Source organism: Pantherophis guttatus, chromosome 13, assembly GCF_059756535.1.
Source record: "Pantherophis guttatus breed Tessera chromosome 13, ASM5975653v1, whole genome shotgun sequence".
Classification (NCBI taxonomy): Eukaryota; Metazoa; Chordata; class Lepidosauria; order Squamata; family Colubridae; genus Pantherophis; species Pantherophis guttatus.
Genome location: NC_142075.1, coordinates 6,031,382 through 6,044,812, shown reverse-complemented (window position 1 = coordinate 6,044,812; position 13,431 = coordinate 6,031,382). Strand labels below are relative to the sequence as shown.

Genomic DNA, 13,431 nt, shown 5'->3' with positions numbered 1-13,431 from the left:
TCCCACCACCACCACCAAGACTCAAAACAAAATGGCCAGGGTCCCCCATTGGTTCTCTAGAGAACTGATTCTGCAGGACTAGGAGTGATATGGTAGCAAGGTTCCAATATCGGAGGGGCTGTCACGAAGAAGAGGGGATCAATTGAACAGAATAACAGGATAATAGAGGTGGAAGGCACCTTTGAGGTCTTCTAGTCCAACCCCCTGCTTAGGCAGGAAACCCTACACCAGGGGTCTGCAATCTTAAACACTCAAAGAGCCATTTGGACCCATTTCCCACAGAAAAGAAAACACCGGGAGCCACAAAAACCTTCCCCTGCCCTTCCTGCCTATTTCTTGAGCAGCCAAAAAACTAGCATATGTAGTTGAATTAAATGTTCTGTTTTCTTCTGAAACTGTTCTTTTCTTGGATGTATCCATAGTTGGCCTATCAGGGATTGAAAAAATCAATACATCGCATGCTGGCGGGTGTCGCACATTGGCGGTTGCGATGCATATTTTGAGTGACAGGGAGACGCAGCAGAGATCTGGAACGAGCTCCCCCCGGAGATACGGAGGATCCTGGATCTGCGCACCTTCCATCGCTGGCCTGGCCTAAATCTTCTCCCCTTTTAAATATAAATTTTAAATACAAATTTTAATCTGTTTTAAATTATGGGGTATTTTAAATTCAGCCAAATTATTTAATTCGTTTTTAATCTATTTTAAATTTTTGTACTTCTGTGTTTTATCTTGTGGCTGTTCACCGCCCTGAGTCCTTCGGGAGAAGGGCGGTATAGAAATTTAATAAAATAAATAAAATTAATTAATTAATTAATTCGCTACCTGCTCAGCTAGACTTTCCTTCCCCCCAAAAAAACTCTGGCCACCAAACTACTCTAGAAAGGATTGTAGACATTTATTTTAATCTATTTACTGCATATTTATTTGCGTAAACTATAGGATCTTTGGAGAGGGCTATTATTTTAAAAAGTGAGACAAAATTGCAATAAATAAAATGAAAATCCCGATATCAGCATGTGTCTATTAAATGACTCCGTGGAAATTCTTTTTAACTGTTCACTTTTCTAAGCAAGCTAATAAATCAACAAAAACCTGTTTGAGATGCAGTTCCTTGTTGCTTTTGCCTGGTTGAGTTTTTTAAAGAGGTATTTATTCTTTACAGAGATTTTTAAACATATGCTTCATTGCCTATATCTTTCTAAATTGCCCTTGAAGGAAAATATTTGGGCTTTCTGAACTATATTTGAGTAGAAACGATAATCATTTCTGCATTCTGGCAATATTTCTCTCTCGTCTGTTGCTCCAGCAGCGACTTCAGAAATATAACAACTGGAGCAATAGAATATAAAACAGCGCTTTCCAAACCTGGATAAATTACCCAAAATTGGTTTTTATTAGGGTATCTACTCACAAACCCTTTACCCACAACACAGATATTTAAACAGATTTAAGGATTGCCAGGTAGACTGAAATACATTAAAAATCTCCCAAAGTCTTCCTATGAAGAAAAAAAATGATGAAATCACCAAGGGTAAGTAACTTGTTGAAATGACAAAGATCATTCAACAATTTGTTGTTTTTATAATGCAGGTAGGTCCTCAGGTTACAACCCACCATCTGAATTTACATCAGTGCTGAAGGATTTACCACTAGTCCTCAAAATTTGATAATACTTTTCGAGAAGTGATTTGCGGTAATGAAGTAAATGGTTCAGGAAGCAGAGGTCCATCAGTAGAGGTAGTCCTCGAATTATGACCACAATTCAGCCCAAACTTTCTGTTGCTAAGTGAGACATTTGTTAAGTGAGCTTTGCCCCATTTTCCAACCTTTCTTACCACAGATGTTAAGTGAAGCACTGCGGTGGTTAAGTGAATCTGAGCTTCCTCGTTGATTTTGCTTGAAAGAAGGTCATAAAAGGAGATCACATGACCCCAGGACACTGCGACCGTCGTAAATGTGAAGTCAGTTACCAAGCATTTGAATTTTGATCACGTAACCATGGGGATACCACAACAGTCAAGTATGAAAAACAGCCATACGTCACATTTTTCAGTGCCATTGTAAAACTTTGAACCGTCACTAAATGAATTGTTGTTAAATCACGGATTATCTGTAATACACCTTGGCGTTTCAAGCATTTTTAAGAACTCAATTCAAACCAGGATGCAAAACACTTATTTTTACCTGACCGTCTACCTCCATCATTGCAATTTCCCTTCTCCAATCTGGTGGCATTCATTCTTACCACATTTCAAACAACTCCAAAGAACTGGAGGCCCACTTCATCCAATCTGCCTCTCTTCACATTCGTTTCCTCAGAGTAGCCCCTCCACTAAATCTACGATTTACTTCTGGGAACTGCAAAAAGCGAACAAACAAACGTGATCATTCCACCCTATCCAGTTACCGTGTTTCTCCGAAAATAAGACATCCCTAATGAAGTCTAATGAAGAGAAGGATTAGGAGTGACACATAGCAGTATTACAATATTTGATGGGCTATCACAGAGAGAGGTTTATCCTATTCTCCAAAGCACCCGAGGGCAGGACAAGAACTAACAGATGGAAGATCGTTAGAAATCCAATCTAGAATAAGGAGAAATTTCCAGACAGTAAAAAAAATTAATCAGTGGAACAGCTTGTCTTCAGAAGTTGTGGGGTGCTCCATCACGGGAGGTTTTCAAGAAGAGATCGGACAGCCGCTTGTCCAAAATGGTATAAGGTCTCCTGCTTGAGCAGGCAGTTGGATTAGAAGACCTTTATGATACCTTCCAACTCTTATTATTCGATGTTCAATGTACTAATCCAATCGCAAGACCTGAATCACTACGACTCCCAGAACTGAACCCTGAAAGTTGGGAACGTAACTCACTAGGTCAGTGATGGCTAACCTTTTTGCCATCGCGTGCCAGGAAGGGGGTGTGTGGGGGAGGTTCGCGTGTGAGCATGCCCACACCCATAATTCTATGCGCCCCGCCCCATGCATGTGTGCACGACCCCACTCCCCCCCCGCTCCTGGCACACGATGTCCCGGTAGGCCCGTTTTTCTGTCTCACCTGGCTCCAGATCCTCTCTATGCATCTGGGGAGGGCAAAAACAGCCTTCCCCACCCCACCCCAAGGCCCTCCGGAGGCAGGAAACAGCCCGTTTTCCTACTTCTGGTGGGCCCAGAAGACCCGAAAATCAGGTGGCCAGAGCGCACATGCCCACGCGTGCCATAGGTTCGCCATCACGGTCCTATTGATTGAAAGCCATGACTAAAAATTTTCCCTTCCAATGAAGGATCATCCTAAAGCTTCCCCGTAGTTTTGCCAGCGACAAATACTTAAGTTTTTGGATCCCTTCCCTCCATAAATCAATGGAATAGCATCGTGTTTTGTCTCCTTTGGTTTTTATTTAATTGGATCCCTTTTAAATAGTGGTAGGATTTGTGTGGAGCAAGAGGTCCCCTTTTTATATCATGTTTATGGAGACATATAGAAAACTGAAGAGAGTTCGCCAACCTTTTAGCACCACGGTAGGGAGCGGAAATTGCTAAGGCTACCACAACTGTGATTGCTACATCCTCGGCCTTGTTTGAAATCTAGGAAGCTTAGAAAACAAGAGTGTCACTGCTTTGCATTTTGTTTTAATAGCCAAGACTGTTCAAATAGTGAAGATAGGAAGAAGTCAGAAGGTCAGCGCTGTGTTTGCAGATGTGGCGCAGCCGAGTGCATCAAGCAGCAGGTTGCTTGGCCTCTCGCGCAAACACCACAACCACAGCATCGTCTTCGGCAGCTCTGGGCTCCCCTGGACCTCCCCTCCCAGAAAAGCCGTCCCCCTCCTCTCCTTGAGCTTCCAAACACAGAGGCGGCTGGAGAAAGTCTTGGCCCTTGCGACTGCATTCTCAGTTCACACTTCCAAGTAAACACAACTATCATGCGAGCGCATCAATCACAGGGCTCCACATGATAACATTCTCCCCATAACTTCCTTTTTTTTTTTCCAATAGTTAAAAAAAAAAAAAGGCTATTTGTTGGCCTCGTGTACAAGCAAAGTCCGCGAAAGTCCTTCCAAAACAGGAAAAGGGGATGGAAGCAAATCAAAAGGAAAGAGATGTGATTTTTATCTGCCCAGCGTTGGTCAGTTCCTTAAGCGGAAGGAAAAAAACCACAATTTCATCCCCGAAGATACGTAGCTGGAAATAAAACTTCAGCGAACACGGGTGGGATTTTTTTTTTCAGGGGAACTGATCATCCCGGTTTCAGACCCGTGTTCCGAAGAGGCTTCCTTTCACTGGACGTGGATGGACACCAAATACATGGGAGTCCTTGACTTATGACCGCAACTGGGATCAGAATTTCTGTTGCTAAACAAGGCAATTGTGAAATGAGTCACGCCCCATTTTACCAAGCTTTTTTTTTTTTTTTGCCATGACTGGTAAGCAGATTACTGCAGTTAAAACAATCATGCGGTCGTTAAGTGGGTCTTGTTTTCCCCCATTATTACGCCGAATGGCCACTAAATAAATGGTTCTAAGTCAAGGACTACACCTGCAGTGGTGCAACAAATGCACTGCCTAAAGGAATAGTTTGGTCTCCACTAACTGTTCAGGGACTTCCAACCCCCCACCAGCTACAAATATTTGTAAGGATTTGTGGAATTTTCAAATAATAAGCCAGCAGAAATTCCCTTATACTACCCTAACATACTAAATTTGATTTAAAATATTTCATATCATATTTGAATATTCAATATCGAATATTTCATACTCATACAAGAGTCATATATGATTTGCCATGTTAGCTTTGCATGTCCACCAAACCAGCTATACCAAAACTATATTAATTCTTTTACCTATTTATTTTTTTAGAATAGAATTCTGCATTGGCCAAGTGTGACTGGACACACAAGGAATTTGTGCATAAGCTCTCAGTATACAAACAAACAACAAAATGAAGTGGTAATAATCCTATCTATCTATCTATCTATCTATCTATCTATCTATCTATCTATCTATCTATCTATCTATCTGCCTACCTACATCTCTATCATCTATTTATCGATCTATCATCTATGTCTGTCTGTCTGTCTGTCTGTCTGTCTGTCTCTCCTATCTTTACCTATTGTAAAAAAAAAAAGGTAAAAGGCTGCAGATTTTACTCCGCTGATCATCGTCAACTCTGGCCTGGTGCTCATCTTCATTTCAAGGTCACTGAGCCAGTGTGTCCAAAGAAATTTCCACAGTCCTGTGGCCAGCATGATGTCACGGAGCATTGTTATCTTCCCACTGAAGTGGTAATTATTTATCTACTTGCATTTGCATGCTTTCAAACAGCTAGGCTGGCAGTAGCCTGGGGGGAGTACGGGAGCTCATGCCGTCATATGGCGCTTGGGTCTCAAACCTAGGCTTTCCATCTTAACCACTGAGCCACCGCGCTAACTCTTCGTTTAATGTAACTTACTATAAAGTAGGAATTGTGTAACTACCATACTTCCATAGCATATTTAGTCTACATCAGGCATGTCCAATCTTGGCAACTTTAAGGGCCTGTGGACTTCAACTCCCAGAAGTCCACAGGCCTGGCTGGGGAATTCTGGAAGTTGAAGTCCACAGGCCTTAAAGTTGCCAAGATTAGATTCCCCCTGGTCTACATCATTCACGCCAGCAAATGCAGTCTCTGTAAATTCTGTAAACAAAGTATATTGCCTTTAGCTATATCCAAAACAATTTAAACAGATGAATTCCGTTTCAGGCTCCTTATAACATCTACAGCAATTATTTTAGAAAGCAACACCTAAGAAATACTACCTCGAAAAAGGTATAACTGCAAAAATGTTTTGAAGTGTTTTCAGTGCTACTGTTCTCTTAAGGAAGTGTCTCTGTATGATGAAATAGTGGAGTATTTATAAACTTGATGATGAAACAAGTATTTTCATGCTCTGTATAGTAACCAGAGTCCATGTCGCTGGTTTTGCACATATGTGGATTTTATTATAACCTGGATAAGCATTTTAGGATGCTCCAATGTTCATTAAGAGTGAAAGTACAGGTTGTCCTTATCTTACAACTTCAATTGAGCCCAAAATGTTTGTTGCTAAGTGAGACATTTGTTAAGTGAGTTTTGCCCCATATTTAATTACCTTCCTTGCCATTTTTGTTAAGTGATCACTGCAGTTGTTAAGTTAGTAACATGGCTAAGCAGTGAATCTGGCTCCCCCCCCGCCCGCCCCCCCCCATTGACTTTGCTTGTCAGGTCGCAAAAGGGGATCACATGACCCTGGGACACTACGACCGTCATAAATAAGAACCACTCGCCAAGCGTCTGAATTATGATCACATGACCCTGGGGATGTGGCAAAGGTCATAAGTGTGAAAAACACATTCATAAGTACTTTTCTCAGTGCTGCTGTATCTCCAGCCACTAAACGAATGGTTGTAACTCAAGGACTACCTGTATTATCCCAATAGCTTACCTAATAATTATGAAACTTCCTGGATCGATTTCATAAACCATGATCATGTTAATTATGGATTAGGTCAACAATTACAGTCGTTTAAGAATAGATCACCAATCTACTTAAAGCTGCTTTCAAGTGGGAAAACTGGGAGAATATTTTTAAATTCTGTTATTCTGACCCATTAGATTATCACTTCAGAGATATTTCCTTACCAGATTCCTCAAAGCCTCCAACAATGGCAGAGCTTACTGGAAAAGTTCTTAAAAATTCAAAGAGATATTCAGAGATGCATCTGCCTTAAAAGCAGGCCATGTTGGGCTGTAGAGCTTGGTCAGATACGAAGGTTTGTTTTACAGAAAATGTTTTATAGCTCGTAATATTTGATAATTTGGTTGTCATATTTTATAAAATTTGCCGAATTTTCATTCTAGGGGAATCCTGGATTTTAGATGCATTCTGTAAATGGGTCCGTTTGAGGTACTGTGGTTGAAAAAACGTTGCCCCATTTCAGCCAGTTAAAAGTTACAGATAGTTGTTTTAGAATGATATAGATGTGGCTTAAGGAGGAATCCTATTAATGGAATATGAACACGCAGAAAATTCTCAAATTCTTAAGACATGCCAATCCCTCCATGCCTTACCAGCTGCTGCATCTAATACGAGATAGTTTACTACATCTTCTCATGCGTTCAGTTGCTTCTCTCCTTTTTTGCACCATAATATCTGGAGCAGAATTCTTAATGGTGTTTTTGCACTGTAGGCTGGGATCAAGGCAGCCATTATAATTCCCTGCTAATAATATTTGCTCTTAAAATTTTAGCGCAACTATCCTCGAGGCTTCTTTCTTCAAAACAACAAGACAAACAGCTGTCCTAAGGTAACCAGACACTTGGCAGTCTCCAAGGTTAAGCCCAAATATCATTCGTTTGCAAACAAAAGACCACAGGGCCCCGATTTCCTTGGATAGTGTGTTTATTGCTCCTTATAACTCTTGGCAAAGTGTCTTCAGCAGTTTTCCAAATAAATCTCCCCTCCCTCTATCAATTAGATTCCGGAAAGGCAAAACAATTCCTTTAGTGTCAAACCCATTTTATACTCCCCGTAATCTAAATTACGCAGGGAATTTACCCGATTGGCTCAACTCACTCACTCAGACTAACCATATTTGCCTTATCAACGAGCGCATTAAGAGATATTGATGTTGATAGTGCACACATGCACACACAATTACAGCTTTAAGGGTTTTTGCTAAGCGTCCAGCGCTATAGAGATCTAACAGGGAAGAGCTGAAACACGCTCTATTAAAATAACACAATTTTAGGTCACCAAACCACAACAGAATTAGCTTCCCTACTTACAAGTCACCCCACTCAATAAAACAAGGGAGAAGATTGGCTTAAAATGCCAACCCAACTCTACTAGTAAATTCATCAGGGCAAGAGAGAGAATTTCTACAGCAAAGAGTACATATAAAAACCGTTCTCTAGAGTAGAGGTCCCCAACCCCCGGTGGACCGGCAGTGGTCCACGGCATGCCAGAAACCGGGCCACACATACAAGACATGCCCCATCCTTGGGATGCAGGCACCACGCAAAACCACACACCCCTCTGGCCCAAGGAAAAACCTCTCTCCATGAAACCCGGCCCCTGGTGCCCCAAAGGTTGGGGGGGGCACTCACTGCCCTAGAGTGCAAAAGAAACCACCTCGTGCAAAATATCGTGTTTTTGGTTGGATTGCACAAACTGATGCTGCCCCTCAAATACCCCAGCAGAATAAGCTTTTAATATTTTATTGAAAATCATTTTGAGCAGTAAACACTGCTGCCTGCTTAGGCGAAGGAAGGAAACAATTCAACAACAAAAATGATATCTGACAACAGCATGTACAATCCACAGCCCCAAATTATAAGGGAGGGTCAAAACCGATTCAGCAAATTTGAAGAATTTTCTTGAAGGCCTATAAAAGTAAACCAGGTCAAACCTGCGATGGAAATTCATTCCCTATCGGTGATGCCTCTCTTGTAAGGGGCCGAGCCAGGATCCCCCTCCTCTCTCACTGACATCTTAATTACTGTTTTATCTACCTATCATACCTTAGATTTCAAAACTATATTAACCGAAGATCACAGAGACAGCCTTTCCATATTATTTTGGTTCCAACTCTTGTATATTCCTATTTAGGAATGCATGACTTCTTATGACCGAAAATGGAAGAGCGAGTTTAGCTATGACACATTCTATGTATTTAAAAAAAAAAAAAAACTACACACGCATAAAACTAAGACTGGATGTTCCTTGTGTTACAATGAGGAGAGCAGTGCATTGGGGTGGGAGTCAGGAGAGGGGGTGTTCTCTTTTCAAGAGATTGTGTGTGTTTTTTCTTAAAGCCACCAACCAAGTGTTTTTTTTTTTTTTTTCATCCATTGTAAGCACATATTCATTCCCCAACAATTCACTCTGCTTATTAGGATTTTTTTTTTACAGATTAATGAATATTTTAATACAGCCGTCTAAATCCTGGGGTTTGTTTTTTTTCCTCGCTGGCAATGCCATTGTTTAAGAAAACAGTGGATAACGAGATCAATAGCAACAGCGAATAAAATACCATTTTTATGCTCGTACTGTACTTTAAAAGAACTGCACCTAAACAGGATAATCTTTTTTTAATCATCAAAAGCTTGAACATGCCATTGAGACGCCGAAATCAATGAGGCTTCTACGCAGAGGCAGTCACGATTTTTCTGCACTCATGTTTGTTTACTTGCCTACTTCTCATTTTACTCCAACGCTAAACGGATTAAAGTTTTGCAGGGTTTTTTTTTTTTTCTTTTTGGGGCCTGGCCTAAATCCTTACGTGCAGTCAAAGATTAAACTTGTAGAGAAAAACACGGGGAGAAAGAAGGGGGGCCGGGGGGGGAGCCGTTGGGAAGAAGAGGTGGAACAACTCTATTTTAGAAATGTGATCTATGACTCACATTTTGACCTTGTCATCCCAAAACAGCCACCGAGGCTCTAGTCCCTAAGGTCAAACACTTACCCCAACTGGGCTTAGACCTCCCCAAAAGTCCTAAGGACCTTTTGATGAGGACCCGGCTTGTGGGGGCAATAAGCTGACTTTGTATAAAATAGAACACCGCTTAGGGGAGGCCAAAAAAAGCCCTACTAAGCAGGTATATTCAAAAGTATGAAGGCTATTGCTTAACGCATTGTAAGCTGCCCTGAGTCTCCCGAGAAGGGCGGCATATAAATCGAACCAATAAAATAAATAAATAAATAAATAAATAAGGCGCCCAAGACCCTTTGCCCACACAAAAACCCAAGGAGCTACACTTACACACTGATGTTATTGAACCTAAGAGGTAGATTGTCTTCCTTCCTAACAGGGCCAAGGGGAAGGGCATCCCAACCCCACCACTAGCAACTATCCGGAGGGTGTCACTTTCTCCACCCATTTGACTGATTCACAAACCACCAAAGAAAGTTGTCTTCTCTCTCAAACCCCCCCCCCCTCTCCTTTTACACGGAGGTCATGCAGGATTTTTTTTCTCTCTCTCTCTCTCTCTCCCACACCTTCTGCTCAACCATGAAGCCACCAGCTGTCTAAGGGTAGAGCTTCAGGAATTGCACCAAACCGGGCCCTGCCCAAGTCTCTCTCTCTCTCTTCCCCCTCCACAGCCCTCTCTTTTGTCTTTCTACACCCCCCCCCAAAAAACAATCAAAACATTTTAGGGGGGGTGGAGGAGAGGAGGACAAAGAGGCATCCACCGCCTTTCCTACTCTCACCAGCCCCGGAGCTTGGACGATGAGTATTCACTGAGTAACATTTTAATTGCAACTTCTACCTCTGCGTATAAACAAACCAGTTCTATCAAAACAGACTTCCTTGCTCCCGCCTTGGATTCGTTGCACCGAGGGAAGCAAAGGGGGGGGTGGAGTGGGGGGGATACAATTCCTCTCCCCCCCACCCCAAAAAGCATCCAGGGCCCCTTGAGGTTCAACAGTCGTCTTCCTAACCCCCCCCCCCAAAATAAGAATCTTTGTCCGCAAAAGAGGCTTTCCCGCCTGGGCTGGTTGGAAGCGCGCGCCCCGCCACCCAAACGCTTGCCTGGCATTTCTGCCCTTTTCGACACAAAAGAGACCCCCACCCTAAAAAAAAAATATAACGCAAGGCTGAGGAGATTTGGGGGGAGTGTTTGAGAAAGCCCAGCCCGGCTTGGCTGCTCCGGGTCTCCAAGGGTCGCCCGCCCCACCGCCGCTGGGTGCAGCGCTCCAGGTGCCGGCGCGCTCGGCTTGTTTACGCAACGGCCGGGCTCGCCGGGCGTCTCCAAGCCGCCCCCGGGAAAGCGGGGAAAGCCGAGCCGGTTGCTTTGCTCGCGCGGGAGGCCGGCTGGGTCAAAAGCGGAGGCCCTCGCGGGGCTGCTGGAAGGGGCGGCGGGGGCCAGACAAACCCCCCCATCCCACCCCACACACACACACCCTCTCCCCGCTCCTCTCCGAGCCAGGCTGGGAAGGAAAGCTTTCCCGGGGGGGTCGTGGGAAAGGAAAGCCCCCCCCCAAAAAGCTTGGAATGCAAAGCCTAAAGGGGGGGGCAGCCAAGGCCGCTCTTCCCGGCTGAGGGGGGGGGGCAAAGGGGCCAGGGGTCCAAGGCGCGTTTGGGGAACCCGTTTCCAACGAGGGAGACCCCGCCTTGGTGCCCATCTCCGCGGCCTCGGCTGGAAGGCGCCCCCTTTGCATTGCCTCCCCCCACCCCCACCCCATTTAACTCAAAAATCCGGACGGCCCATCTCTTCTTCCCCCCACCCCACCCCACTCAACCAAGCCCCCCCCGACCCCCCCGTGGCCCAGACTCACTTTTTCCATTTGCTGGCCGCAGGCAAAGCGCGATGCAGAGCAGCAGCAGCAGCAGGAGCCCCCTCACCAAGGCCAGGGACCTCCGTCCGACGCCAGACTTCATTCCTCTGTTTGGTGGGTCCGTAAATCGGGGTCAAAAACGGGCCTCGGCAAAACCAATTTTTTTTAAAAAAAAAATAATAATAATACAACTCACCCGCCCCCCCCTCCCCAAAACAATCCCCCGCAATCCGGAGTCCTCCTCTTCGCTCTTCTTCGCCCCTTTCCCGGGACAAGGCAAATCCAAATCCTGGAAGGGAGGGGAGGGGAGGGGGGGGAGGCTTTAAAACCCCTCCCCTTGCCAAAAAAAAAAAAAACAGAAAAAAACAAGCCCACCCGCCGAGGGAGGAGGGAGGGGGGCCTTGAAAAAGGGGGAGGGGAGGGAGGGGAGCGTCCGGAGAGGCGGCTGCGTTTGGAGAGGGGCAGAAATGCTGGGCCCACCTTTGGGGGGGGGAGGGGGCGGGGGGGAAGGTCCGGGCCTGGTTTGGGGCTCTGGCCGAGGAGGCTCCGGGGCCGCCGCCGCCGCCTCTTCCTCTTCCTCCTCCAGCTACGACGGGAGGCCGGGGAAAGCCGCTCAGCCTCGCCTGCTCTCATCCAAGAGGAGCGCGCACGGGAGGCGCCGCAGCGAGCAATCCGCATCTTCGACCTCCATGTTGGCTTGGCTTCCCGGCCCCGCGCGGGCTAAAAAGGGAAGGGGGCGCCCCAGAGAAGGCCGGCCGGGCTGGCCGGGGAGGGAAGGGGCGCCTGCTTGCTTGCCTTCCTTCCCGCTCGGCCGGCCGAGAAACCCCCGGAGCGGACTCGGCTCCCGCCTGGCCCGAAGGAGGAGGAGGAGGAGAAGCAGCCACGCAATCCGCCTCTTCCACCGCCGCCGCCTTTGCTGGAGCCCGGGCTTTCCGAGGGCGGCAACGGCGCTTCCCCCTCCCCAAGACAGAAGCAGCAGCAGAAGATCGAAGCAGAGCCGCCGGGGTCTCTTTCGGGCCGGGAGGAGCGAAGCGAGGCTGCCTGCCTGCCTGCCTGCCTGCGAAGGGCGATCGCGCAATTGCGCCGCCGCGGCTGCTGCTGCTGCTGCTGCTGGCCTCCTTGGCGCTTTCTTCGGCGGGCGAGAGGCAAAATCCGGAGCCGCGATGAATGGAGGGACGGAGGGAGGCGGGCAAGGCTTCCCCCGCGCCGCCCCGTCTCCGCCTCCTCCGCCCCTTTTCCCAGGCTCGGCTGCGAAGGCCGCCCCCGAGGGAGCCTCACCGGCCGCCGCGGCCCCGGCTGCCACTCGGCGGGCGCCGCGCTGCTGCCATCCGCGGGGCGGAAACGACACCGGGGGGAGCCGCGCGAGGGCAGGGCAGGGCAGGGCTCGGCGGCTGCTTTTGCTGCTGCTCTCTCTCCGCCTTCCTTCTTTTCCTCCTTTTCCTCCTTCCTTCCTTCCCTCCTTTCTTCCCTTTTCCTCCTTTCTTTCCTCCCTTTCCTCCTTCCTTCTTTCTTTCCCTTTTCCTCCTTCCTTCTTTCTTTCCCTTTTCCTCCTTCCTTTCCTCCTTCCTTCTCTCCTTCCTTCTCTCTTCCTTTCCTCCTTCCTTCTTTCCTTCCCTTTCCTCCTTCCTTTCCTCCTTCCTTCTTTCCCTTTTCCTCCTTCCTTCCCTCCTTCCTTTTCTCCCTTCCTTTTCCTCCTTCTTTCTTTCCTCCCTTTCCTCCTTCCTTCCCTCTTCCTTTCCTCCTTCCTTTCCTCCTTCCTTCTCTCCTTCCTTCCCTCCTTCCTTCTTTCCTTCCCTTTTCCTCCTTCCTTCCTTCCCACCTTCCTTTTCCTCCTTCCTCCCTTCCTATCCTCCTTCCTCCTTTCCCTCCTTCCTTCTTTCCCTCCTTCCTTCCTTTCCTTTTTCCTCCTTTCCTTCTTTTCCTCCTTCCTCCCTTCCTTCCTCCCTTCCTTTCCTCCTTCCTTCCTTCCTTCCTTCCTTCCCAGAGGCGGCGGAGGATTCCCGCTTAGCGCTCAGCCCCGGACCCTCCGGCCAGGGGAGGAGCGCGGCCCGGTTCTGGCTCCCGCTGCTGCTGCTGCAGAAGCTCCCCGCGTGGCGGCTGCAGCGGGAACAAAGCGCCGCGCGACCCTCCCTGCACC

The 13,431-nt window shown here is 46.8% G+C and overlaps 1 protein-coding gene across 2 annotated transcripts in view; it reads right to left on the bottom strand.

The window, feature by feature from the left end:
• IGF1R (insulin like growth factor 1 receptor) overlaps positions 1 to 12,637 on the bottom strand; it is a 236,939-nt gene extending 224,302 nt beyond the window's left edge. Inside the window, exon 1 of one of the 2 annotated variants that reach the window (XM_034435443.3) lies at positions 11,295 to 12,637. In XM_034435443.3, coding sequence (XP_034291334.2) covers positions 11,295 to 11,397 — 103 coding nt within the window. In that variant the 5' untranslated portion in view covers positions 11,398 to 12,637. The remainder of the gene's footprint in view (positions 1 to 11,294) is intronic. The other variant, XM_034435444.3, reaches the window with a different exon arrangement.
• Between the last annotated feature and the right edge of the window lie 794 nt (positions 12,638 to 13,431).